The 23,629-nt window shown below is 44.2% G+C and overlaps 1 protein-coding gene across 6 annotated transcripts in view; it reads left to right on the top strand.

Annotated features, from left to right (window-relative positions):
- Positions 1 to 23,629, top strand: part of Sema5a (semaphorin 5A) — a 447,885-nt gene that overhangs the window by 348,711 nt on the left and 75,545 nt on the right. For all 6 annotated transcript variants that reach the window (XM_048813988.1, XM_048813984.1, XM_048813985.1 and 3 more), the window contains 2 exons: positions 4,020 to 4,227; positions 19,945 to 20,062. In XM_048813988.1, coding sequence (XP_048669945.1) covers positions 4,020 to 4,227; positions 19,945 to 20,062 — 326 coding nt within the window. The remainder of the gene's footprint in view (positions 1 to 4,019; positions 4,228 to 19,944; positions 20,063 to 23,629) is intronic.

Here is a 23,629-nt window from a genome sequence, read left to right as displayed (position 1 = left end):
TTTTTTTTTTTTTTTTTTTTTTTTTTTTTTTTTTTTTTTTTTTTTTTTTTTTTTTTGTGGTGCTGTGGACTGAACCCAAGGCCTTGTGCATGCAAGGCATGCAGTCCACCTAATGAGCTATATTCCCAGCCCCATATGGATTTCTTTATAAAGTGGGAGTATTAACATGAATGTTAGTTTCATGATATTGTGGGATGTCAGATTTAACAAGCAAAAATACAGAATGCCCACTTAAATTAAATTTCACAAAAGCCTGGAGTGGTAATGAGTGTCACATAGTAACACCAAAATATTTTTCAGGGTTTATGTAGGATTCAAATGTAGGTGTGCATCATGTATTTAATCTGGAACCTAGGATATAAATTAATTACTCATTTCTAAGATGAAACAAATATACCATTCGTATAATATGTATTGATACCTTCATGTCAATACAGTTATTCTTGGATTTTGAATCAGCTCAATCATTTTGGAGTCTTTCAGTAGCTGCCATGATTGAGACATAATAGGTGTCTATGGTTTTCAATTTGAGAGATATACTACAAATACATGATGCTCACATGAGTATTCATAACATTAAAGGGTGACATTTGCACCAAAAGGCACATATTCTGAGTGGTTGTGCCCCAGCAGTGTCTGTTTCTGGCTCCACAGCCAGCTCCTATTCTGGAGCTCCATCCTCTTCTTCCCCTCTCCTTGGGGAGCTGAGCTGCAATTAACAGGAAGTGCCATTTTTCCCCCTTTTCGTAAAGCTCACCTTAGAATGTCAAGAAAGATGAAGAAGGCTTTATCTATTTCTTGCATACTTTGTTTTTCCCTGCAAATGACTTTGACTAGAGTTTTGAATTTCAGATGTATAGATATGTATGGTTTTATTTTCTATGACAAATTTTCAAAGGTAAATTTATCAGATGAAAGCCAATTACAATGATTTTCATCATTCACCTTTAGTTTGTGACACATTGGGTTGAGATCCATCCACATTGGGTAAAGGCGTGTTTCTTGTTTACCTTCACACTCACTTATATAACTCTTGCCAAAGGGCATGATGGGAACATTTTGACCCAGATTTTAGCAAGCATGGGGGTGATAACGACCTTCAGTTCAGGCCAGCTTCTTCTTCCTTCTTCCCTTCCCCCTTTCTGCTTTCTTTTCCCTTCCCTCCCTCATTTGTCCAATCTTGTATCAACACATATTAACAAAGTACCCAATCTCTGTAGCCACTCTGCAAAAGTGACGTAATACCCTCCCTTGTGGAGCTTGAGTCACATGCATAGACACAGAGTGAACCAGTGAGAATCAAATCTGTGGTAAAAACAGCAATGAAATACAAAGACCTTTGAGGAAATGTCCGCTGTCCTGTCCTCTTATATCAAGTAGATGTTTGGCTGTGGCTGGGCAGCAGTGGGCACTGCTTCTTTTATGGGCTGGGCTGGTCTTTCTGCCTCTAAAAGAAAATGGCATTGTCATTTGCCACCTCAGCCGGAGGAACCACAGGCTAGGGGTGACCACAGCTCCTAGTGCTGCACACACGTCCTGGAGGTGAGGTGAAGGTGGAGCTGGGTGGAGGTGAAGAAGGTCAGGACCCGTGGGTAGCACTTGCTGTGTTGTAGCATTGGGCAGAGGATTCTAGACTGGAGAACAGGGTCCTCAAGTGTGTGTACAACGTAGACTCTAGACCCAGCGAGGGAAGTAGAGCTGGTGTGGTGGGGAAATCCGGGTGAGAAAGGCGTTTCAAATCCAGGCAATGGAATGGCAGAGTGGGAAGGAGTGGAGTGATGAGGAGCAGGCTCAGTGCCTGGAGTTGGTGTTAAGGGCACTGGTGCATTGTAAAGGGGCCTCAGGGGGTGGTTTGCAGGGACAGAGCCAACACCTAGCAGAGAGAACTGGGCCAGGGAGACGGAGATGGTTGCCATCATGTGGGGGTCACCACTGCAGAAGGAGACTTTGACAGAGGGTATGGGGGACAAAGCAGGAGAAGTGTAGGCGAGGGAAGGAAGGGCTTCAGGGAAACAGAAGAGGGTCCTGTAATGCTGCAGGAGGGAATGGGGACCTCAGAGGGTGCTGTTGGGTGACTAGATGCCCAGAGAAAAGGAGAAACAGCAGAGGGTCATGGTCCAGCAGATGGACCACACCTTCCTCAGAAGTGTTAAGCCCTGTCATTCTGTTAGCTTCCTTTAGCTGCAAAATCAGATAAACAGGATGCACTAAGTCCATACTGCAAGTTTTTTAACCAATGATGACTTAATAAGTCAAATTATCAAAGATCTTTTAAAATTGAGTTCTTACTGCAATTGCTTAAGAATTCAAAGCACATATGATATTGACATTTGGGCAGGTTTCTCCGAATGCTAATCTATCAATAAAATAAAGAACAAGCAGCAAGATGTCCTTGTTAAAGTGTTGAATAGGATGGAGTTCTTGCACCTGTCTTACCCTGCCATGCTAAGCTGGAGAGAAAGCAGCATGAAAGTCACAAATGGGGGTCCTCCAGTGGGGTCCCAAGGGCATGTGCTAAAATGTCTGCTGCGGAGTCCGTGGCTGCCTCTCTTCTGCCTCCTTGTCCCCCACCCTAATGCTTACTCTCCTGTTCTATCTCATGCACACAAACACAGTCTTTTCTTGGACAGGGACTGTTTTTAATCTTCCTCAAATGAAGCGTATGTCAGTATATTCTTTACCTTTTCCAAAAGTAACATACTTAACCAGCTAGTTTGAAGTAAAATTACTTATTACTTATTATAATTATATATATGACTCTGTAGCCCGTTCATAATTAATCAATACATGCTTATTTGAAAATTTTCAGATATACATTTTAAGTAAATCCAGGCTAATTCATGTATAAGTTCATGCAACTCATGTGCATCTCTCTTTAAATATAAATGACCCAGTCACTAAGGACTTTTCGTGGAGACAGGAAAAATAAAAAAGTATTTTCTGACCCAAATCTTTTTTGAGCCCAAGGTTCTTGATCTTTATTTCTGGTTTTAGAATCACTTCTTACCTTCATTTTGTGTTTAAAAATTAAGAGTTTTGGTGTTTTGAAACTCAGTATCTTGGGTTTTCTTCAATTGTATGTTCCGTTTCATGTACTTGGTGATAGGTCTTGCAGGTGCTTCTAGAAGTCTGGATTTCATCTCTGGGATTTGCAGGCTGGCAGCAGTGGAGGCCACAGCACAGGGCACTAGAGGGAGCCATGTGGGCTAGCAGCCTGTGTCCCCCTGATGTAGGTGCTGCCCATGTGATGCCCTCACCAGCAAGTGAAGGAGCCTCCTCTGCTCTCACAGCCTGCTCTGTGCGCTCACCCTGGGTAGTGTTAATGGCCAAGCTCATACAGAGTGCACAAAACACGAGTGAGCAGAACGTCTGGGGCCAGGAGGGCTGGGATCTGTCAGAAATGGATGTGCAAGAGTACAGAAAATAACTAGGAAATCTGAGGTCAAGAAAAGCAACCCAGAGAACAAGAACTAGAGAAGAGGGAGGAAATGAGAGCAGAGAAGGCAGAGAGGCAAGGATGCACTTCCTTGTGCAGGAAGGAGGAACGTGCCTCATTCCTTTTCCTACATGTTGGCAGTTCTCAATCATTTTGCCCCTGGTGGGGCAGCAAAGTAAAGTTGGCACCTCTGACACTAGGGATCCAAGATGGCCCCGTGATGATTTCTTTCTCCTAATGTTCTCCACAAAGCTTGCTACTGTGAGCCACAGCAAGGTTTAACATTCTCTCCATTCCTGGATTTGCAACTGGATAGGCAGTGGTAGAAGAGCAGTTCTGAGCCCTGGCTGCTCATCAGCATCACCGCAGAGCCTTCAAAAGCACGGGTGTCCTGGCCACCCATCCGGGCAGCTGACTGTGTGGGTCTGCAGTGGGACCTGGGTATCTGCACTTTTGAAAGATGCTCCGATGGCTTTCCTAGATGGAGAATAATGGCCGAATGCTGTGTGTACTCTGCCCAGTACAGCAGACATAGCTGTGAGACCGCTGACCCCATTTCCCTCCCACCCTGTTGCCTTCACAGATTATGGCACCATTAAAAAAGTGCGTGCGCCACTGAATCAGTCCTTGGGAAGCTGTTTGCTGGAAGAGATCGAGCTCTTCCCGGAGAGGCGCAGGGAGCCCATCCGGAGCCTGCGGATCCTCCACAGCCAGAGCGTCCTGTTCGTGGGGCTGCGGGAGCATGTAGTCAAGATCCCCCTGAAGAGGTGCCAGTTCCACCGCACACGCAGGTAGGGCTCCCTGGGGACTGGTGGGTAAGACGGGTTCACTGGGGGAGAGGGCACAGGAGCCAGAAAGGCTTTTAAATTCCCTGTGGCCCAATGGCCCCGGGAAGGTAACGACTGTGTGCAGCCTGCATCCCAGGATGCAGGGTTTTCATGCAAACAGATTAACTGTGCTGAGACTGACCCACCAGGTATGTGTGGAAGAGGAGCCGCAATTATTACAATGTCTATGGGCAGTTGCCAGAATAAAAGTAAATGATTCATTGGGTCGAGGCACTCAGTGATAACTCTGATATTCGGGGGCCCAGCATTCATCTATTACTCTGGCACAAGGTCTATTTTATTTGGATATGCACGTACACACCCTGGGCAGAAGCTGATACAATGTGTGTGCTCCCAGGCCAAAGCTCTTCTTCTGAGAAGAAGGGGGAGTGTCGATGCTCCTCACCCTCTTCACAGGACATCACTCGATGTACTCCTGGGAGCGGCTTCCTTGGTGCTGCCTCAATCCCGAGGCTCCAGCATCATGAAGGCAGGCGCAGGGCAGAGAAAGGACGTCCTGCAGCACAGGGGAGCCTAAGTGCCCCTGCTCCTGGCCAGCACCCCAGGCCTGCATTCTCTCCTGTGGGTGTCTGTTGCCCACTATGGTCTTAAAGCTGATTTTGGAAGTAGGTAGGCCCAGGTCGTTAGGAAATGGTAATGAGATGTGCCAAAGATGAACTTAACAGGGACTTTAGTGTTGAAAGTCACATATGTACTTTGACCACTGATCAAAGATTGCCTTTGGGGATATCACAGTCTGAAAGTCTCTTAGGGATCAGTGCTCATATTCAATTCCATTTCCCAAAGTAGTGCATGATTTCAGGTTGGGTAGAAATGGTTTTCTTTTCTCTGTCATTCACAAGCACCTACAGGTTGTCTAAATAGTGTGCCTGAGGGCAGTGGCTGGGGGACTTTAGGGGCTTCCACGCATATTACAGACCTGTCCTTTTTATATCTTGATGCTGGTGCCTAAAGTACTTTAGACCTCCGTTTTCTCACTTATCACATGTGAACTGCTGTAGAGTCAAATGGGATGATACATGTAGTGTAAAATTGAAAACTCTCTGCAAAGGATTATTTTTATATAGAAGGAAGTTTTTATGTTTGATCATAATATTCCTTTCAAGATGACTCTGGAAAATTAAATCTATATTATAATGCCTCCTTTGGTATTAGAGACAGTTAGAGAATGCTATCAGGATCCTTCTAACAAATAATGATGCTGTTGTGAACATTATAAGGTACTGATACTTGTTAACAACTCTCATTTATACATGCCTATTCCTGCATGTAACCAATGGCCATCGGAATGTGTTCTGGTAAGTGCTCCCTGCAGGACTGCCCTAGGGCAGGATCTGCCTCCCCAGATGCTGATGATTCTGTAGGTGACAGGAAGGGCCATCTAGTTGGCAAGCAGGTTGCAGCCAAATGCAGCTGGTGGGACAACAGTCTTCCAGGTTCAGCTCCGAGAACTCTTGAGTTCTACTGGTGACTTTGGGGGATAGCATGTTAAGGGCAACACACAGGAAGACCACACCTGTGCTAGAGGGTGCTTTGGGTACCAGAATGGAAATGTGTGGCTTGCACAACAAGAGGCAGTTCACCCTTTCCACATTGCTTTGCTTCACGGAATCTGGCTTATAACAGCTCAGCTCCTTGTACCAGCAACTTGGGAAGAGAGTCCTGCATCAGATCATGAGGAAGACAACAAGAAAGACCAGTGCCATCCATCTCTCCTTCACCTGCACTGCCAGCAGCCCTGAGACCACAGGGGCCTGGGCCACCAGGCATAGAGGTCAGGAGGGCCACAGCCCTTTTCTTTAAAAGAGAACGAGGCCACCTGTATGTCTTCAGCAGGCTCCTGGGCAGAGGGGAGTTCTGCATTTCTCCAGAACAGAGTCTCTCTGCTGTCCACCTGTCCACTCTCTCAGAAAAGGCAGCATAGCTGAGGACTCCACTGTGAACTGACAGATTGTGTGGCCTCCATACAGGTGGGCTTGTGTTTAACCTCAGTGCTCCATTCGAGAAAAAAAAATCTAAAGGTTCCGAAGCAAGCCTCTCTTGGGATTCCTCTGAATGTGTCTCTTAACTGTCCTCCTCCTGTGAAAAGGCAAGAAAGCCTCCCTAGCTAGAGTCACTGGAGGAGAGAAGTTATTTTTTAAAACACTGGCGTCTACATGATCAGATCTCTTTTCATGAATTACGGGGGAAATCTCTGTGTTTTTTTGGTTTTGTTTTTGTTTTTTGACAGACAGTTTTTGTTTTCTGGAAATCTGCCCAAATAACTACACTAAATAGAAACAGATTTACGGTTGTGTGTATTGTACACTAATTTCTGTGCCAAGTATACTTTTCATAGTCAAATATCAGTAATTTTAGTATTTGAAAATCAATTTTAAAAATGTAGTTTTGAAGGATTTAAAAAGAGAAATTGAGCATAACTTAACAATCAGAAACCTTAAATATGATTCTTTAAAGGATCCCTTGATCTTTCAAAGCTTGATATTTACATTTTAATTTTTTTTTTCAAATGTCTCTCTGTTAAAGACAGGGTTCAGTGATATTTAGTAAAACATTTATAAATAGTAGCAATTCATACAATTTCATAGGTGTGTTCAACCTGTCTGACACGGTGCAGGATTTTATCTCCATTTTCCTTAGTCACTACACTGAGCCTGAGCGTGAAGGGCCACATCATCCCCATCTTTCAGATGAGCAGGTGGCAGACTGGGGCCTGGCATCCTGCCTGGGATCACGCAGCTCCTGCCATGTGAGACCTGGTCCCTCCCGTGTGTGTGTGTGTGTGTGTGTGTGTGTGTGTGTGTGGTTTGCACTGTGTCCTGGTGCAGTCAGACTGTGCAGGAGGGCTGGGATCTGTCAGAATTTCCTCAGGAGGGGACTGAATGCACCTCCAGGTGTGCTTCCCTCAGTCAGCCAGTCAGGACCAGCCGAGACAGGACTCAGCCACTGGAGACTCCTTCTCATCAGCTCTTCTTTTAAAATAACAGTTTTAAAATTGGTGCCTGTGAATTACACAGTGTGGTGGGCATCACTGTGGCCTACCCATACATGCATACAGCATGGAGTGATCCTTTTCCTCTCTCATAGTGCCCTGGCCTCCCTTCCTGCCCCTCAAATACAGCCTCCTCCAACCCATTAATTGCTTCTTTATTCTGGCCTCAGGCAGATCAAACAAATAAAAAGTGGGTTTCCTGCCTTGTTTTCCTAAAGCATCCTGAGGTGGGTCTCCATCTCCTTGTGGGGAGACCGTGCTTCCTCAGGGGGAGCTGACAAGAGACCTGCCTGCCCTGTCTATAGTTTGCACACCTTGTGACTCAAACATCAGTGTGGTGGCTTCCCCTAGGAAAGTGATTTTAAAGGTACAATATTTTGAAATTATACTTTGGTCAAGTTTGATTACAAAATTTGGGTCAAGAAATACTTGTTTTAATGCTAGCATCTTTTGGCGCAGACCCTTAATAAATAGTGTGGGGAACTTGTACACACGATAAAGCCCGCTCATGGGAATTGGTGGTTACCTCTGAGAATGGAGTGTAGAGGCTCTCTTACTCCGCACACATATCCTTTTACCCTGGGCCTGATTGACCACAAATATGCATGTCTCATAAAGTGAGTTAATATTTGCTAACTTTTGAGGAACCTGGCATCTGGCAGGCTCAGCTATGAAAACAGGATGACTGTGGAGGGCAGGAAGCTGACCCCTCTTGAGGACCTGTAAGGAAATAATAAAGGGAGACACAGGGACAAGGTGCAGAAGCAGGGAAGGTGGCAGAGTGGCTCTTGGTCTGGTTGGCTACATTTATTTATACCAGTAGGTTACATTAGGTCATTAGTACCATAACCACTTTATTGTTCAGAGTATCAGTAAAGTTGCTTATTCTGCAGTCACATCTCACAGTCACAATATGCAATGTCAGGAGCTTTGTGCGGTTCTCAAAAAAGTCCAGTGTCTGTTAGGCAGGCAGATCCAGGAGCACCAGAGCTTGATGAAACATTGTAGTTATCTAGCAAACAAGTTCTTTTATTCCCAGGAGCTATGTGCCTGCAATCAAGGTTGAGGCTTGATGAATTCTAACACAGAGGCTTCTTAGGGCATTGTTATACCAGCTAGACATTGCACATATATTAGCTGTATTACTAGATGCTAAGCGAGATTGCAGGGCGTTGTAAGGTGGGAAACAGGGTGCCTGTTATCCCCCAAAGTTTGATTACCAGGGGAACGCTCCCTTATACATTTCCATGGTCAGAATCCCTACAAGGACCAAATCCTGGACCCTGGTGTGGTGAGGGCTCTGCAGTAGCAGCATGTGGTCTTTAGAGACAGAAGAGGTCTCTAGAGGGAGCACGGAATGGAGCACCTGTTAGAACAGCCACTAACCTAATTCCCTCCTGGAGTAAATGCCAAGGTGCAGTCTCAACCTGCGGCTTAGAGCAAAGAGGCCGGCCGAGATCCGAGTTCCCATTTCACTGCTTCAGCAAGCAAAGAGTGAACAGAAGCGTGGGCTCTAATGGTCACGTCTAGAAATCACACTGTTCTTTCCAACCCTCCCGGGAAGTTCTGCAGACTTCCAAGAGATACGAGGTTCGCAGCCCCTCAAGGTGAAGCCATGGATGCTCTGAGGAGTGATGGGAGGGCTCTTGACATAGATGTCTAAATTCATTTTAAGGACCATGCACTGATTGGATCAGTGGCTCAGCAAACTTTCTCTGCAAAGGGGAAAAACACCATCTTGGGCTTCCCAGGTGTAAGGTCTGTAGCAGCAACTCAACTCTGTCCTGGTGCATGGTCTTGGTGACTGGGCAAGGCTGTGGCTCAGAAAGAGCTGACAGTTCCACAGGCAGGGTATCCGTGATGTGCTTTGAGGTTCAGAGAGTTTATGATTTGCACAGACAGCCAAGCAAAGTGCAAGAAGGGTGGCTGCTCAAGTGCCTTGTCTCAAAGGATGACACTGGAGCAAGAGGAGGCTGTGGCCATAGGTCTGCTGCTCAGGGAACTGCACAGCTGCTGAGAAGAAGGGGAGTGTGCAGCAGAATCCTAGGGGGGTGAAATGGGGGCAGACAGCCCCCACCTCAGAACACAGGAGGCCATAAGAGAGTACCTCCTGACAGCCTCCCTGCGCACAGAGGTGGGGGAGGATGGAGATGGCTTTGTCGCTCCTGTCGTGGGCTCATGTTTCAGGTCAGGGAGAATCAAGGATGTTCTGCCAAGATTCCTTGGGTCATCTGTGCTGAAGCCTCTCCCTGAGTCCTCTGCCACCAAGAACAGTCCAGGCAGCCAGACGGAACAGCACCCCACATTCTGTTTCAGCAGAACTTGAGGCTGCAGGCGAGATGTGGTCCAGGGCTGTAGTTCTGTGACTTCTGAATTAGATCACTGTCGTATGCCTTTTGAGTGGATGAATTTTCATTATGTATCTCCTGATTTATAAAATGAGATATTAAATTTATTAAATCAATTATGTAGGTTACTCTGCACCCTGATATTTTTCTGAGTGTCATATTTTTTTACACTTTGGATGCTCCCTCAAATATTCTGTATTTTTATTTGACACCCACCACAATTGTGAGAAAAGATAAGCCTGTCAGGTTGAAGCATTAACATTTTATAGAAGGGAGATCAGTCTGAATCAGAGACATTGGGCAAGGAATCTACAGTCACAGAACAGGCCCTGGGACTCCTGCACCAAGGGAATGAAGCCAGTGCACCGGGCTCCGGCTCTGGTGCTGTGAGCTCCCAGGCCATCTCCAGGTCCCTTGACCTCCAGCGTGGCGTCCAGCTGAAGGTGTGTTCATAAATATCCATTGAATGAGCAAATGGACCCTCTTCCTCTCTCCTCCCTGGTATCTTACTCCTAAACTGAAAAGAAAACCAACATTCTTAGGAAAAAGTAACAAACACTCCCTCTACTGAAAGGTATAAGGATATAAATAGCAGCCAAAGGATTGAAACCCTTTGGGCCCCAGGTGTCTGTTTTGCTTTAGGTTTGCTTTATGAACTAAGTGAGGAGAGAAGAAAGGGTGGGACCTGGAAGAATCATAGGCCACATATGACCCAGGAGAGTCACACCTTTCAAATCGGGCCTTATAAACCTCAGGAAAGGAGGATACCATCCCTCCATGCAGGTGAGCTGGTGTCTGGTCACTTTTAATTCCATTAGCCTGTAATAGTGTCATTTAGATAAAGAAATTAACACCTCATTAAGGAAATTAGTATGGAAATTAGGTTACTGCAGGACATTCACTGCTTTAAAGGTCAAAGCTGTAAAAGGCAGAATTAATAGGCTAGCACCTTCATTAATTCAATATTCTCACAAGGCACAGTCTGCCCAGTGGGGAAAACATGCAGTGTGTACTGAGGGATTGCAGGTTCTCCACACGGCCCCAGAGAGAGCACTGCAGCCCCTCAGTGCTGAGTCCCACGGACACAAACCAGGGAGTTGGGACGTGTACTCCGTACAGATGAAATGTTCTCCCTTCTAGATGAGTTTGTGAGTTCCTAATTCTGCATGTCTGGAGTTTTTGTCTGACTCTGATTTAGCCTCTAAAAACTGCGTTTTCTTTGGTGGATTCATTTGTAGTGTATTTGTACTGTATTTGTTGAACTTGGCCACATCAGTCATCAAGCCTGGATGTGAGGACAGATGAGTCAACCCTGACCCTCCCCTCACAGGGCTCAGCATCTAATAAAGAAAAAAAAAATCTGTCATAAATAAAATTCCCTGAGTATCTCTCAAGGAAGTGAGTCAAATTCCCTTCCACCTTATTCCAAAATGGGTTCATCACGGAAGCCTGATCATAGGCCACTCCAAGACCTCTTGTCCTCACCTGCAGTCCCGTCCACTGATTTCTTAAGCTGTTTTAGTCAGTTTTTTCCCCTGTTGAGTCCTAAAGACCTGACTAGAACAATCTGAGGAGAAACATGTTATCTGGGGGCTCACAGTTTCAGAGGCCTTAGACCATAGACAGCCGACTCCATTCCTCGGGGCCTGAGGTGAGACAGGACAGCACTGAGGAAAACTGTGGAGGAGGAAAGCAGCTGGGAACATGGCACCAGGAAGCAGAGCAGTCTGCTCTACAAGGACAAAATGTGTGCCCCAGAGTCACACACCCAGGGACCCGCCTCCTGCAGCCACATCCCACCTGCCTAGGTCACCACCCAGTTAGTCCCTCTCGGAGGATTGGTATCTGATTATGTTAAGACTCTTGTCAACCATCTCACCTCTGAACTTGCTTGCTTTGTCTCACACAGGAGATTTTGGGGACACCTCACATCTAGACCCTAACAGCTGTATCTGAGTCCTGACTAGTGTCCTAACCCTCAGTTTTCAACAGTAGGGGAACTGATCGTCACATCAGGTCACACATGCTCAATGGCTTGTTCATTCAGTAGGTTACTCCAAAGCCATTAACTGGTGACTATGAAGACATCCTAGGACCCGGCCATAATGAGGAAAAAGAGGTGCCGATAGGTGTGCACGTCAAGATTGTTTAAAAAAATGGGAAAAGTGTGGCAACCTGCCTGGCTGTTCAGGTTCCCGGACCTGGGGCTGAGGGGATGGAGAAGAGACAAACAGACACACAAACAGAGAAAAAGCCAGGACCCAGTGGTTCACCAACAACCCTGTAGGGAAGCAGGGACCCACAAGAAGCCCAGCACGTTTATTATACAGACATAAACACCAAAAGGATTTATTGTGGGAAAGTTTCTTCAAGTAATCAGAACCAAGGTCCTGAGTACCAGCCACCTGATTATGATTCTCAGCTTCACCCATAACTTTCTACCCCCAGCAGCTGGCATCTGAACCTCAAGGTCAAGAACTGAATAGCTCTGTGGCTGGCAGAGGACCTCTGATTGAACAGGGTGTCATCATAGTAACTAGGCAGTCTCCAATCAATGCCTTGGCACCAAGAGTTGCCAAGGGAGGCATCGCCTCTGTCACAGGACAGGAAGGAGCGCGAGAGCTCAAATGAGAACCGAGAAGCATGGGGCATGGCCCTCCCAGGCCTGGAGTGAGGAGGGCCAGGCAGGTGTGGGGGCCTGAGGTGTCTTGCTAAAGTGTAGAGTATCAAATCATAAACGCAAAGTCCCTGAGGTCAGTTACAAAACTTTAAAAAGTCTCAGGAAGTAAAGAAGTTTAAGCCTCCTCAGTTTCCAGGGTAAACCCCTCTGGCAGTGATACCAGTGTATACTTTGATCCCTGTTGGTGATAAAAGTAAAGACAACACAGGGCCATCAAGGAGGGAAGCCACCACGGATGGCAACCACCTCCTGCACTGCCCATCCTCCCACTGCACCCCTGGGTGTGGGTGGAATCCTTTCTTCTTCTCTGTCATATTTTAATGAAATCACATTCTTGTTAAAATGTGGGATAAGCTGCTAGAGCAAGAAGGTGTACTCAAATATCCCATAGGAGGGGTCCCTTCCTAGGGGCTCCTAGCTTTCCTTAGTGGTGCCTTAGCCCGCCAACAGGCCTGGGTTCCTCTTTCTGCTGGGTTTTTAAGACGGTGTGTTCCTGATCCCTTAGTGGCAATCTGAGGTCTAAACTATTGGTTGAATAAAGTTTGAAAACTGTGTGACTACCTGTTTTATTTCCGTTGAGAAACAACCAATGAGCTCACAGTGAAAGGGTTTCGTGGTTTAATATCTACTCCCCAGGCTTCCTGCATTTGTTATAGCTCTGTCAACATCTCCATGGGAAAGCTAGGCTGCCACTCTTCATGGCACCAGAATCCTACACCTGAGTTATCCTAAGCAGCAGCACCCGAGCCTCTCCCTAACATTTTTATGGGCAAAATTCTATGAATTAATAAATCATGAGAAAATAACCATTCACCTGTTTGAATGTGTTTGCAAAACTTTTCTGCATATGGAAATATAATAAGTTTTGGCTTCAGGTAGATCCTGGATGGGTACTAGCCCTGGTGTGTGATGTGAGCTACTTACTCAGGGTCTCTGAGCGTCTTTCTCCAGTCTGTGGTGCATGTGAGTGAGAGTACAGAACAGTCCATACAGGAGGAACCCAGGAAGGGTTCACAGGGGCATCTCGTGGTTCCTTTGGGGCTGTCATTGACTTTGATCCTTTTCACTTCACTACTCTTGATGAAGGTTGGGCTCAAATCCCCCTCTGTGCCAGATGTAAGCCAAAATCAAACACAAAAATCTAAAACTGAAATAGAATAAAACAGAAACAAAACATAAGACACAATTTAAAAAAAAAGCAAAACCCTCTTGTGCATGTGCTGGCCCTCTTTGCCCAGGTACACCACAACTACTGGACCAAACCAAAGGCCCACTGACTTGACAAGAGTTGGCTCTTCTGCCTTTAAAGAACTCCCAGCTCTCTGAGAAGTGCTGGGACCACAGGGTGGGATTCTGTGCTGTGTGTGACATTGTTCACCAGACTCTGGTTTTCCTAGACAAATAAAATCCTCAACAGTTGGTGAGACTCTGCTGTAACCCATTCTGGGTCTGGGTTAGTGACGTCAGCGCCTCATCCAGGTGGCTAGAGCACCTGTCAGTGGGCCTTCAGTGTCTCCCACTTCAGGTCAACATGTGCATCCATACCAGAGGGGCTGAGAGGCAGGCACCGATGGAGCTGGGCAGTGCCAGGTGTGAGGACGGCCAAGGGCTCACCTGTGCCACCGTCACTGGGTGGGGCTGGCTATCAGATTCCACTGAGACGTGCGGGCACTCTTCCCTTGGCACAGGCTGTGCTCCAGGGAGGATTCTTCCTCTTGAGCCTCATCTGCTCTATTGTGAGTTGGTTGAATATAAGGGAACGGATTTCTTTTCTCTGGACTTATTTTCCTTTGAGATTTTATGTAAAGGTTAAAATCTATCACTTGATCCCTTTTGCCCTCTGCAGATGTGACTGTTGGCCCTTACCCTCTCTCACAGAGGGTTTCTCTGGAGGAACCTGGTGGGGTAAAGAAGAAGTGGTTCTTCCTTGTCAGCCTTGACTGGCTGGGGAGAGAGGCCACTGGAGAGTGGACTTAGAGGTGCTGTGCTTGTCCATTTCCTACAGTAGAGAACACAGAACTCCAGAAGCGGGTCCTCTGCACTTTCATTCTCGAGCACTTTCACATGTCTTCTTCTGCCCATCATGCCCGGTGATTTACTTCCACACCTCTGGGTAGGGAAGGCTGGTCCTGGGCTGTTGATCCTCCCCTGTGTCCCCTTTGTCCTGGTTTTGGGCCATAGATGAGGCTGCCTTTCTTGGAGAGCTTCCTTTAGGGGCAGACTTGGCCTTCCCAGAAAGAGTTGAACTTCAGAGTGAAGTTCCCCATGACGGAGGCCCACGGGGAGGCTGAGGCAGGCAGCTGGGGACCCCGTGCAGGATGACGGGGTGAAGCCGGCTGTCTGTAAGTCAGAAGCTAGAGCTGGTGTCCCAAGCTGAGTGCAGCTCCCAGATTCCAGAAGGCCCTTGGGATTTGCTTGTTTCAAATGTTAACTTCTTTTCCTCTATCTTTTAAAATTATCACTTTTTCCTAAAATATTCACTGTGAAATTTATGCTAATCAGATTTTTTATTATTATTTGTTTTTTCTGCTTTTAAAATTGTATTTACATATATTCAGTGCACATATGAATGGGGTTCAGTGTGATATTTCAGTAAGTGTGGACAGTGCTCTGATTGAACCCAGCCTCCCTGTAGCCCCTCTCCCTGGCCTTCTTTTCAACCTCTAGTGCTCAACCGTCCTATAAGCAGGTTGACTTTTATATTCAGCCTCACCTATGAGAGGGAACATGGGTCACTTGTCTGTCTGTGTCTGTCTTACTTCACCTAATACAGTGCCCTTCAGTTCCATCCATTTTGCTTTAGGTAACAGGATTTCATTCCTCTTTATGGCTAAATAGTATGCCCTTGTGTTCATACGCCACATTTTCTTAATGCATTCATTCTTTGATGGCTCCCTAGTTTGATTCCACATATTAATTGTTGAGAATAATGCCCCAATAAACATAGGCAAGCAGGTATGCCTTGGGCATGCTAATCTCATTTCCTCTGAATATATATATATATATATATATATATATATATATATGCAGAAATGCTGTAGCTGGGTCATAAGTAGATCAATTTTTAGTTTGCATTAGTTCAATTTAACATTAAAACAAATTTAAATTTGAAAAATTGTCATTATGTGTATCACTGTTATTTATGGCAGTCCTATTTATTGCAACACTATTCAAAAAAGCTTAGAAAAGGAAATGACCTAAGTGCTCATCAATTAAAGAATGGACAAAGAAAATGTGATACATATATACAGTGGAATACTATCCAGCTATGAAAAAAGGATGAAACTTTGTAACTCAGGACAATGTGAATAGGACTGGAGATCATCATGCTAGTGAAAAGTGAAAGAGGCCAAACTCAGAAAGATAAGCACCACAGGATCTGACTCATCTGTGAATCTAAAGATGTTTATCTCTTAGAAGTTGAGAGAGGGAGCCGGGGAGGGGGAAAGGTGGACTAATGGCTACCAAGTTACCATTAGATGCTAGTAAAGCCTGGTGTGCTGCTGCACAGCTAGTGACCATGGGTAACAGTAATGAATGTGATTTCAAAAAGCTAGAAGGAAGGATTTTAAAAGTTTTCAACACAAACAAGTGGTGAATATTGGAGGAGGTAGACATGTTTAACCTGATTTAAACACTTCCCAATTATACATGTATTGAACTTCATATTATCCCAGTAATGCGTGTGATTTAAACTAAATATGAATACTTTTATAAAATTAAGGCCTGTCTCTAAGCACATTTAACTCTAAAACATACTCTCCATAAATGAGTTTTCAAAATTAAACCTTTGGATTCCGACTGACATTGTTCTCTGAATTCAGATTCTTTCAAATACCTGGGCCATATATAAAATGAGAATAATGCAAGGTTATTTGCAAATTAATGAAATATTTTTGAATATTGACAAAATATGATTTATATAGTCGTTAGATACAAAGTAAAACTATTATATATGTAACAATGGAAAATGGTTGAATCGAGCTAGAATTTTTATTAAAACCATTCATCACACAAGGAAAAATACTTTCAAAGTAGCATAAAGAAAGTCCCCTTCATAATGGCGACACTCATCGAAACCCGTGATTTTCCATGTGGTCTAATTGAGAGACCCAGCTTCCAAAACTAATAATGCATGAAGATTGGGTTTTCTTCCCAAGTACAATTTAGAATCAAGGGAGAGCCCCTCAAAATTTCACCACAGTGTGAAATATTTTAGATGAGGAGATTGTGTTGATCTCTACATGGTGTTTGCACTGAGCATGCATTTGTGCCTGGACAGAGGCCTTACTGTTTTAAGGGGGAAGTGGAATATTAAGATTGTGCAGAACCGCAAGCATTAGAGGAAGAGTGTGTGGTTTCGGAGGACCCTGATGGGAAAGCTTGTGCTCCTTCCCTGAGACTCGGTGGCCTTGTTTCAGTCTCCAGGCAGCTTTGCAGGAGGAAGGCCTGGAGAAAGGCAGGAGTCTCTGGAATGTTCCCCCAGAACGCTTCTCCAAGTGCAGCTTTGCCGAATCTACCCACCAACTTAAAGATGGGACCGCACGCAGGGCGATCCTACACGGAACAGCTGTATGTGCACAGGTACTGAGGGAGGATTTGCTGACTTCCGTCCTTAGTACCATGATCAGGAATGCACCCTTCTCTTGTCCTGTGTAGTTATGATGCTTTGTTCTCATGTCCCTAGGCCCAGGGGAAGATGTTACTAAATCATTTGTATATCTTAAAATCAAGAAATTTTGGTAGATTTTTATATAAAATCTGTTTTATATAATAGAAATACAGGTAGATTCTATTCAATGGCACTGATTATAGAATATATTTTAATTAAGTTATTAGAAATTATAACTCCAAAATTGAAAAAAAAACCTTGACACTTTAAGAAGCAGATGTTCACATCTCTGTAATAAATTTCTATGTTAAACAGATGGTGTCTCGATTTGATAGAAAAGGAAAAAATAAGTCATTCTTGCATCCTTATGCCTGACTCTACACTTGTGTTGGAGGAAAGTTTTAAGAAGTTTACAATGAAAATATCTATGTATGGTTCTGGTTTTCTTTTCTTTTTCTTGAGGATGGGAGGAAAACAGAGCTACAGAAATATACTTCAGCTAGATCAAAAACAGAGGCAAATGAAATGATGTGATAGAAGAATCAAAAGGACCCAGGGTCACTGTTTCTATACTTTTTCAGTGGGAAGATCTTTCTAAACATAGCACACAGAACCTAGGAGACAGAAAGGAAAATGTTCACCCATTTTACTTATAAAAGAAATTTTATAAACTTTGTAAGAAGATTTAATGACAAACAGATAAATATTACTCACAGAGAGATAAATTTTAATACAGAAGTTGCCCTTTCTGATGACCTTGAGGAAAACCAATGACCTGTAAAGACATCCAGCTGGAATTAGAAATGGAGAAAAGTCTACACAGAAGGAATGCAAAAGATTGATAAGTGCACACACATGTGCTGTGTCCTAAGTAACTCACACCTTAAAGAAACAGACCACTGGGAGATTCTGTTGGCTCCTTTACCAGAGAGAGGTAAATTCTAAAAATATAACAATATTTTTAGAAGAGGTGAAATAGGCACCTCCTTGTTGATGGTTAGTGCAGAATTACTACAAATACTTAGAACTTTTAGCTCATCAGGCCCTCCTACAGGACTTAATCACAGAGATAACCTGTCCCAAATGAACACTGTAGCCTTGCTTTTTAAAGGAGAAATTTAAGTCAGTTACTAAAAGAATGAGGTAGAGCTGTATTTATTGACAAGAATAATGTTGTGATAGATCACGTGGTACAGACAGCAAAACATGATCAGTGTGAGTGTGATCACATGCGTGCACATTATCTATAACAATATAAATCATACCACTGCACACAAACACTAGTAACAAGATATTACATGTGCCTACAGAGATATGTGCATATAAGCATGCTCACAGAGGCATGGAGAAGTATCTCCAGCATATTTACACTAACGTGAGCAGTGCCTACCCTTGGTGGAAAGCTTCCAGGTTGGCCTTTATAATAGTCTGGCTTGAGTTTTTTAATGAAAGTAATAAATGCACATGGCCAGAGTCCTGGGGTTACTGTGACAGGAGGTTGTTAGGATCCCTTTGCACCCTCCCTTGTCCCTACTGCTGGAAAAAGCCCTTGTAACCCTTTCTGTCTGAACTTCTTTAGGTAGTTTATAAATAATCATTGCATAATAACTTAGTAAAGCATAGTTTTCAACCCCCATCTCTCGATGTCTCCTCTGTAAACGTACGTTCTCATGGTGTGATTCTGAAGTTGCCTTTGCCCTGTTTCGAGTCTTTTTCTTAAAACAGGACAGGTGCTCACCATGCAGAACAGGTGCTGAACAGTAATGAGGCAGAGAAGATGAGCACAGCCCCTGAGCAGGCATAACGTGCAAGTTCAGGAAGCGTGACTCGTTTGTTCGTTCCCAAATTAAAAAGCTGGGTTTCCTTTCTCTAAGAATAAAAGAAAGAAAAGAATTGTAATACAAAAGAAAATGGAAGGGAATGCTGTTTTTAATCCAGGTTCTGTGTTCAGAAGGTTGCTGTGTGGTTTAAATGACCCGGTCCCCAGAACAGTGCCTTACTTAGGATTGCCATGTTCCATGTGCTGTGGCTGTCTTGCGTTATTCTCATCAGCAACTTGATACTTACACAACCTCCCTGCCTGCTGCTTGATGGTTGAGCTGTGACTTTTGGCCCTGCTTTGGGTGGCCTGGTAGCCTTATGAAGTCCTCCCTTGCTCTAAGTGGCGTCCTCACCCTGTGATAGGGACAGTAGGCCTGTGGCTGGCTTCACTTCCCTGTGTATTTTTGGCTTCTCACAGTGATCCTTGTTTCTTTCCCATCCCCCCAATTTACCTCTTTTGTATTTGTAATGCAGGGGACCTAATCCTCATCTAATAATCCATGTTGTATATAAAATATTCACCATCTGCCACTCGTGATGTAATATGGTGGATATTATATATGCAGCTATGTGTATTGCAAGTTTGAATATATGTTACAGTACTCAAAAGGAAGATATCCCTATTGCATTGAATTTCAACTAACTGCATTGAAGCATTTTAGATGTTCATGCTTTTCCTTGGGGCAGTTTCTCAAATTGTCTCTGCCTCAGTTATCTAATCGGTAAAGTGGCAATGGCATTTATGATGACTGTGATGGTGTTGCTGTTTGTGGTGACAATGGTAAAGAGGGATACTTGGACTTGCTTGTTCAAGACAAGTGTCCAGGTAATATACTGGTTTTCCTGGAGTTTATACAATTGTGTGTGTTCAATAAATGGTGCCTATTATGAAGGAGATGTTAATGATGATCATGTTGGCAGTGGTGGTACTGATGGTGAGAATAACTGTTTTGTCTTTGAGCACAGGAAAATTTTAACTTTAGCTCAGCTCGTGACACCAAAATTCTCTTGTTAGGATGTGGAGTCATCTGTCCAGTATGCTAGATAAAACAAAAATAAGTGATGTGTTACTAGATACTAGAATGTACAGGTAACTATGTTGTGCAGACTACATGCTCACTGGTGCTCATAGCTGTCTCTGTGCCTTCTCCGAGAGGGACAGGCTAGGCAAAGCTGCCCCTCTGCTGACCCTTTGCTGTGTTTCCAGCACCTGCATTGGCGCCCAGGACCCTTACTGCGGCTGGGACGTGGTGATGAAGAAATGCACGAGCCTGGAGGAGAGCCTCAGCATGACCCAGTGGGAGCAGAGCCTCTCCACCTGCCCGGTACGTGCCCACCCATCCAGCCCCAGGAGGCACTGTCTGAGAAGCTGGCCTCCTGTCCACCCACCCACACTCCCCACGTCTCCACACCCCTCAGGTGGGAACTATCCTTGCAAATCCAGTGTGTGTTTTCTGAACTCTCTCAGCTCTTAGCTTGCAGGAAGGACACTTGGATTCTGTCGCAAGCTTTTTGCTTCCGAATGTCTTAAGATACTATCATGGATCATAGTGTCACTGAATCTTGGAATTATCCCCTGCAGTGTGGAATGGACTCTTTTGCCCCTTGTAGCACTAATAAAATGGGAGCTTCCACATCAGGACATTTCCCTCGGAGACAGTAATTTCAGAAATCAACATCAGTGAAGATTTGAAAAGAGTAAACTAAAGTATATTACTTTGACCCCATGTGGAGCCAACTAGTAGAAATTGCTCTGGGTCACGGGAAGGCCTGGGAGAAGCAACCGCATGTGCATTCCCATGCTGAACCCTGAGGGATAAGGAGAAACATGCCTGCATTTACAGCCAGACCATGAATCCAAGAAAAGCAAACTCCACTGTTCCCTTTGCTCATCTGTTTGATTCAGGTCCTCACTTGTAGGAACTTCTTCTTTCCTTTGGAATTCTTCACCCTGTCATCTCAAATTCACGTTTCTGTTCTCATAGCACAAGAGCAAGTGCTATTAGCTTCCATGTCTTTGAAAAGCTAAAAAGTCTCTCTGCCATCATATAACTGCAGGTCTCTGCATGTCAGTTATGATGGGACAGGGGTGGGAAGGGAAGTGGCACATTGGTTGTGCTAGCCTTTGCTGTCCCCCAATCCAGCAGAACCCCAGACACATCTGAGCAGTTGCTCTGCTTCCCATCAGGCACCAGCCCTCTCCACCATCTGAACCCTATGCTCCTGCAGCCCATGCCTCAGCCTGAAGTCAGGAAATGGGACCACCAAAGGGAAGAAGGCTACAGAAGCCAGCATCCTTCCCCAGATGTGGGCATGGGGTCAGGCATCCTTCCTGCAAAGGGTCCTGTTGGTTGGTCTGTGCTGCCACACCCAGGCTCTGACAGCTCCCAAAGAGGTTAAGCTGTTGGCATCTTTCGTTATGTTGCTCCAGGTCTTTGCTTTAATAAGGAAACTTTCCTGCCATAACTCTTGAAAATGGCTAGAAAAATGCCAGTGTTAGCGCTAAGTCCCTTCTGCCTCTGAACAACACTAAGAGCACAAAGGTGGTCACCTTAAATTCTTTGCAGAAGATAAACACATAATGTATACTATATGAAATATAGTTCCCAAGTGCAGACGTGTCCTTCAGAACATCTTCTTGTAGGTCTTTGACTTTGCATCTTTGACGATAGAAAAGAAAGAGACGATAACTGCAGTTCTTCTTAAGCAATAACACTCTGGCCTCAGGCCTGTGCTTATTCCAGCGAGTATTCAAGATGTGCTGATTACGTAATGGAAAACTCACACTCATGCCCTTGGTTTATAGCAAATGTGTGTCTTGGCTATTTTACAGCAAAAAAGAAAAAAGAGAAAGATCCAGTATTTCAGTGACTTGAGAGTTGTTATTAGAGTTGTTTCCTGCTTATGAGAGGACAGCTTCCAGTAAAGACAGATGGACTTGCCCTGGTGCTTTGCACACAGAGCTGAGGTGTGTTTCCTGACTGAGGGCCACAGAACACTTGTAGCAAGATCGAACTTCTGATGCGAGGTGATTTCACTGCACCCAACCATTTTCCTATCCTCTTACTCAGTGGACTTTGTAACATATCAAGATATGCTTTGGATAGTTGAAAACATGCAAAGAAGCCAACAGTAGGAAATAAATTATGTTGTTTGGGCAAAAAAACCCCCAGATAAATAAATAAACAATTTTTTAAATTTATATATGCTGCCATATAGAAAATAAAACTACTATCTATCTTATTATTCTGATTATTGGTTGTAATAATGATACTAGCTCATAAATAATAAGTAAATACTGTTTATTCATCATTGTCTAATATTCTTTTACCAAAGGGTAAGTTAGGTGAAAAATTATTGGCATCAGTGTAGATAGAGTAGATTCAGATATTTTTGAAAGTCATTAAAAATTTTGTTCCAGGCTAATTTTTTACTGAAATGAAAGAAAGACTTAATTTACTGGCTAACATTACTACATTCTTTATTTCTGCCTTTCCATTAGTTGCGAAGTGTACCATTGTTTTCTGTGGTATAAACTCTCATGGATTGTAAGATGCAGGCTAATTTCAGAGTTAAAATACAAACAAACAAACAAACAAACAAAAAACGAAAACAAAGCAAAAAATGTATTGTCAGTTAATACTTTATTTTTCTTTATCTACTTGTATATACATGAATATAAATATCTATCCAAAGGTAATATCACTTTATAAACTGAGGTTCTGACCAAGAACAAGCATTTTCTATCCTGAAGAAAAGTGAGCAGACCCTGCTGCATTAAGCACAGTGGGTCGCAGGTGTGTCTGATATGCCAATGTCAGGCCCTCTTGTGTGAACCTACCCAGTAAATCTGCAGTATCCCTAGTCCAATATATGGCTCCACTGAGTTCCCCAAAGTGAATCTCCCAGTCATATCTCTATGGTGGCTGTGATTTATGGCTATCTTTGTTCAATTGTACTGCTGTAAGAGAACACCTAAACCTGGTGGTTGAGAAAGCACAGAAATCCACTTCTCATGCTTCTGGAGGCTGGGAAGTCCAAGATAATACACCAGCATTTGCTTTGGTTAGGGCTTCTTGCTGTGCTCTTATCTGGGGGAAGAGGAAGGCCAAGAGAGTACAGTCCCCTCTCTCAGGCCCCTATAAGAGAGGGAGGAGACTTCATGGATTGATTAGAGGCCACCCTTCGGTACTATTGCATTAGGAACATTCCAGTTTTGGAGTGACACATTCAAGTCACAGGAGTATTTATATCCTCTGCTTCCCTGAGTTCAGGTTTGAGAGGGGACCCCAAGAAACCCCAGGGAGAATTTTGGGGACCTATATTCCACAAAGGGCCCTAAGTGACCTGTTTATGGGTTTCTGTAGTCCAGAATTCAGGACACTGCTTGGCTGACATGTTGAAGAGCATTTTGTTTGCTCACAAAATTGTAATGTAAAACATGACTATCAGTTTAAGGGATCTGAAGTACTTGAGAGAGATCTAAATTAGTATATCTAGACTGATAAGGATAATGTATATGTTCCCCATAGCTTCTAATACTGCTTAACAAGGGTAAAAGGGTCTTCAGAATCTGCCTGGGCCTTATTTATACATGAACACCACCCACATCCTCTGGGGGAATGGAATTACCAGTATTCTGTACCACAGCATGTGCTGAGTTCCTGTTCCACAATACATTCTGCAACAGCTGTCAAAATGCATGACCAGATGGACACCTATGGATCTCCCAATAAGAGGATTCTGCTCAGACCCCTTTGTAATTAGCATCTGTAGATGGAAGGGGACATTAGCAATTATGAAGTCTTAAGCCCTCATTTAGAGGCAGCACTATAGACGGGAGTCTAAAGTGTTTCTCCTAAGGGTTTCATTGAGAAAAAAGCCAGGATTCA

Source organism: Marmota marmota, unplaced genomic scaffold (genome assembly GCF_001458135.2).
Source record: "Marmota marmota marmota unplaced genomic scaffold, marMar, whole genome shotgun sequence".
Taxonomy (NCBI): Eukaryota; Metazoa; Chordata; class Mammalia; order Rodentia; family Sciuridae; genus Marmota; species Marmota marmota.
Note: the sequence above shows the minus strand (reverse complement) of the source record. Positions and strands in the feature narration are given on the sequence as shown.